This window comes from Phoxinus phoxinus (genome assembly GCF_949152265.1).
Source record: "Phoxinus phoxinus genome assembly, chromosome: 25".
NCBI classification, from domain to species: Eukaryota; Metazoa; Chordata; class Actinopteri; order Cypriniformes; family Leuciscidae; genus Phoxinus; species Phoxinus phoxinus.
Genome location: NC_136900.1, coordinates 8794307 through 8798761, shown reverse-complemented (window position 1 = coordinate 8798761; position 4455 = coordinate 8794307). Strand labels below are relative to the sequence as shown.

At 38.6% G+C, this 4455-nt stretch overlaps 1 protein-coding gene across 1 annotated transcript; it reads right to left on the bottom strand.

Annotated features, from left to right (window-relative positions):
• Positions 1–2094: 2094 nt before the first annotated feature.
• On the bottom strand, positions 2095–3678 carry LOC306993737 (uncharacterized protein; the record flags this gene model as incomplete). The annotated part of the gene is made up of 2 exons (XM_079603736.1): positions 2095–2360; positions 2804–3678. The coding sequence occupies 2 exons, from the start codon at positions 3676–3678 to the stop codon at positions 2336–2338; spliced, it is 900 nt and encodes a 299-aa protein (XP_079459862.1). The 3' UTR covers positions 2095–2335.
• Positions 3679–4455: the final 777 nt, after the last annotated feature.

Below are 4455 nucleotides of genomic sequence, written 5' to 3'. Positions count from 1 at the left end.
CCTACATGGTGGTTTGCCAACATTACCCTGTATAGCATAGCTCTCGATACACTACAAAGACTGTCCTGGTCACAGATGAGCCAGCGAGACTCACACCAACAATATGTCCTCTTATTACCTCTTATGTGTCTCCCGTTATGTTGTGTGGATTGTAATGTTTTATGTGCAGCTGTGCTATTGCTCTGCTAATTCAACATGTAATGTAAAATCAGAGAAGATTGGCCACAAGTCCGCGCATATACAGGCGTGAATCCTCCAATACAATACTGGCCAGTGTTTCAGTTTCATTGTCCAACCCCTGTATTTAATATAACTCATAATAGTGCAATGTTTCCAAAATGCACTTATTAGTATATTAAGTATAAATAAGTACACATGAGTGGCTTTGTGTATTAGCATAAAGCCCATCAATATACTCAAAAGTAGTTCCTGCTTTCAAATTCATGTGTTTTTGTCCACTTTAACTCCATGACTGTGTTCTGGGTCATTATTCATTAGCTCAGCTGCTGCAATTACCACGATCATCATCATCACGGTCATAATAAGTCCCCAATAGATTTGCTATGAACTTTAAAAACAGAGCAATGTTATGATCAGTCACTGTGCATTTGCTCTGCCTGGTTAACCGTAGTAATGATAAAGATGTGTATATGTCCCTTGATAATCTGTTAAACAAAAGTCACCTTCCCAGGTGTTTATTTATGTCCCAAAACACCCGGGTGAAAATAAATGCTTCTGACAGGATCGACTTTGTGTGTGTGTTTTGACATGTTTAATCATCGATTGACAATCCTAACAGCTTTGGACTCCGCTGTAGGTATAATTAAGCTGCTAATTAGTTATCCAATCTCTTATGAATGGGTGAAGGGGAAATCAAGTGCACTGAATAGATAGCAAGGTGAAAAACAGGTGGCAGAAAACACTCCACCCTACGAGAATAAGACCATCACTTTACATTAAGCACAGGTGATTGCTTTTTCGTATTTGGTTGTACCAGGAAAAAGTCTAAAAACAACAATGGAGATGATTGAATGTTTGTATAGTTTTTGTGTTTCATATGTGATGTTTGCCATGTAAATAGGCTATCCCAAGAATGCAAATGGGCTGGGTAAAAAAGGGAGACAGGTGGTAGGCCTTTTTTGTTTGTTTTGAAAAATAAGCTTCACCTAAAGCCTGATGCTAAATATTGAAAATTAACCCTATAATATACTACCTCTAACACATTTAGCTACAAAAAATGCTTAAATAATATACATTTGAATCGAAATGTAAAAAAATAAGCAAATCCAAACATAGTTTCTTAATAATTTAAGCGTCGTGATCATAGACTGGTCGACGTGATTCAAGAACGGGATTTTAAAATTAGGCCTAGCTCTCTATGTTGTTTTTCTTTCAAACTAATTTTAGATAGGCCTAACCTTTACTTTAATGACCAATACTATCACAAATATATTCTTTTCATAAAACGGTGATATAATTTGTCGTCATATAAACATTAGCCTACCTCAGAAATTTCGCGCGGTCCCTGTCATCTCCTGTGCGTGCGCTGCTCGAGACGAAACGCGCGTTCTGCGGAGCGGAAGTAGTAAAAAAATAAATATATAGCTATATGAGATTATACTATTTTTTCCCATATGGTTTATATTTATACGGAATCATCTGATTAAATGACAAACATACTTTATTTAACTGGCCAGTTAGTTATTCATAATAAATTATACACGATAGGGTTAGCATTTGTTAATATTTTCTCTGTAGGCGCCTTATCATTAAAACATTCACTGATACTAAAAATCCAACACACAATAAAAAAGACCTACACATTGTACACAGTATCTCTGAATTGTGTTTTGGGTTAATTTTCTTTCTTTAAAGTCAACATGACTGGAATAAACTTTGAAACATTCAAGTCATATGATGTATGAACCACAAGGCCATGTGGAATTTATTGAAATTATTCTGATAGCATTAAGAGTTCAATTTTCAGACAATTAGGCTAAATCTAGCAAAGATGCATGTAAAATATTTTTTTATTTCTATCTCATGTAGAATATTGCATGTCCATGCCTCGAGGAGGAGGTATAACAAATAGGCTCAAGGAATATTGATAAAGTTATTGACAATTTCAAGTTTTCCATAAACAGCCGCAACCACATCCCTGCCAGCATCTGTGATATTTGAGATATCTTGTGATATTACAAACGTGACTTTTTGGGTTTTCAGAAACCAGATAACAGAAGCAAATATAAAGTGAGATTTGATTTTCACGTGGCACTTCTTTTAAACTTTTCCATTCTTGCTTTGGCTTGTAAGATCACATCTTGAAGACGACAGCTTAATTCACTGACAGAGGGTTCACACTGAGAAAGAAAAAGGGAAAGAAAAGCTTTAAAGGCCAAAGTGCTTCAAAGATATTCAGTGTCCTTTTAATGTGTGTCAAAGGCCTGCATGCAGGCTATGCCTATAGCTAGCCACAGCTCTACCAGAAAGGCAATAGCTATTAATAATGTTAAAATTTATAAATGTTATACACATAGGCTTATAGGCTATAGAATACTTAAAATTATCAATTCATGAAGGCACTTGGAAAATACAGCCTATTAGAGTTAATATATAAAATACATAATTTTAATAAGAAGAAAAAAAACAATTTGACATAATTAGCCTATGTTTGTTTTGAATTTAAGAAATAAACCATCAATACGTGAGTTGATTAAAAAATAATGTCTCAGATAGACTGGTTAATTATTCATATTTCACCAGTGTAAGAGAGACGGAGTGAACTTGGGTTGGGAGAGTTTACCCTTTTCTCTTGCAGCTGGCTGTTCTCCAGACTTTACGTAATAGGGTGCTCCTTAGTGCAGAACAGCCCCTGATATACAACAAGGGAGTCAGAACTGCATTCACCCGGGGCAGAATGCGCAAAGGGTCTGAACCCTCATTTCTGAACGCGTAGCACGTAGACCCCGCGAAGTTACACACAATAACATGAAGAAAAATTGGCAACCATGCGATCAAAAAACATACAGCCACTATTATAATGAGGTAAATGGACGCGCGCTTGTTGTCCCGTTCCGCGCTCGCCGGTTCGCGTTCTAGCTGAAATTTGGCGATGAAAAACAGCCTGACGTTCAAGCCAATCATGATAACGACGGTGAAAATGTTCGCCACAAAAGTACCAAAACTCGTCACTCTCCTAGCGACCCCCAAAGTCACCAGATTATTAACAGCCACAATCAAAAAAGCATAAAGCCAGTAGGCCAGAATCACCAGTAATGTTCTGTTTCGGGTCATGCGCTGCGAGTATTTGAAAGGCGCGGAGACCGCGTGGTACCGGTCCGCCTGAGCGGCCAGAATCGCCATATAGGACAGACCCAGGAAAGTGGGAACTATATAGAAAGTGCGTGTCGGGGATTCAAAATAATCGCGTACGTCCAGAACTCCAGCATAATAATAGGAGACGCCCGAGCAGAAGTCACTGAGACTCGTGCTGAGCATGTACATGAAGCGGTTCTCTCTGCGCAGGGATCTGTTCATCATGATGGAGAGAAACACGGACACGTTGAGGAAAATGATGGTGGTGGCGAGAATTACATTGAAGAGAAACAAAAGCACGTTCTCGAAACTAGTAAGAGGCAGCACGGTGCCAAGACCCGCATTGCTCTGAGAAATATTCATGAGTGAGAGTATTTGTAAATACAGCTATAAGAGAAATAGACCCATTGCAATGATGACTTGTAGACGAATGCATGCGGGCTTTTAAAAACGCGCGAAGGTGATCTCATTAGGTCTCTTTTGGGACAGATGAGCATCATCAAAACAACATGCTAATAAGATTTTACTTTAAAATGTTAATTGGAGCGTAAGAATCGGATGGTAAGAACTTATTGTAATGCGGAATGAAATGCATCTAAATTGCACTGCTGTTTTTCTCAAATCTTCAGCAACATTAATGTTCAGCAACATTAACCCTAATGTTGGCAGCAGTTTACATTTTGCTACAACTTTATCTGGAAGTATGCTATTTGAGTATGTAAAATGTACTTCATCTTTGCTCAATTCTGCTTTTTTTATTTTGAGCCAATCATCTGAACCTAAGGCTACGTTTACACGTGGCCGGTTATTTTCATAAACGGACATTTCACCCTCTCCGTTTTCAGAAAAGTGTTCGTTTACACGAACCCGTGTACATGCCGTCAAGAGCATGCCAAACCTATAGGTGGCAGTGTAACGAGAAGGTCAAGCCCACGTTAGCCAATCAGAATCGCGAAAATATAGGTCGCACTTTTGACGCAGTGCAAGTTCAAGTTCGACATTACGAAGGCTGTCCCAATATGAAGGCTCCCTCAAATACGTCCTCAAAATGCGTCCTTCGTTTTCTGGGCAATAAAGGAAACAACAGATGGATCCTTTGCAGCCTTGCTTACCCCAGAATTCATTGCATGCCGGTGATGA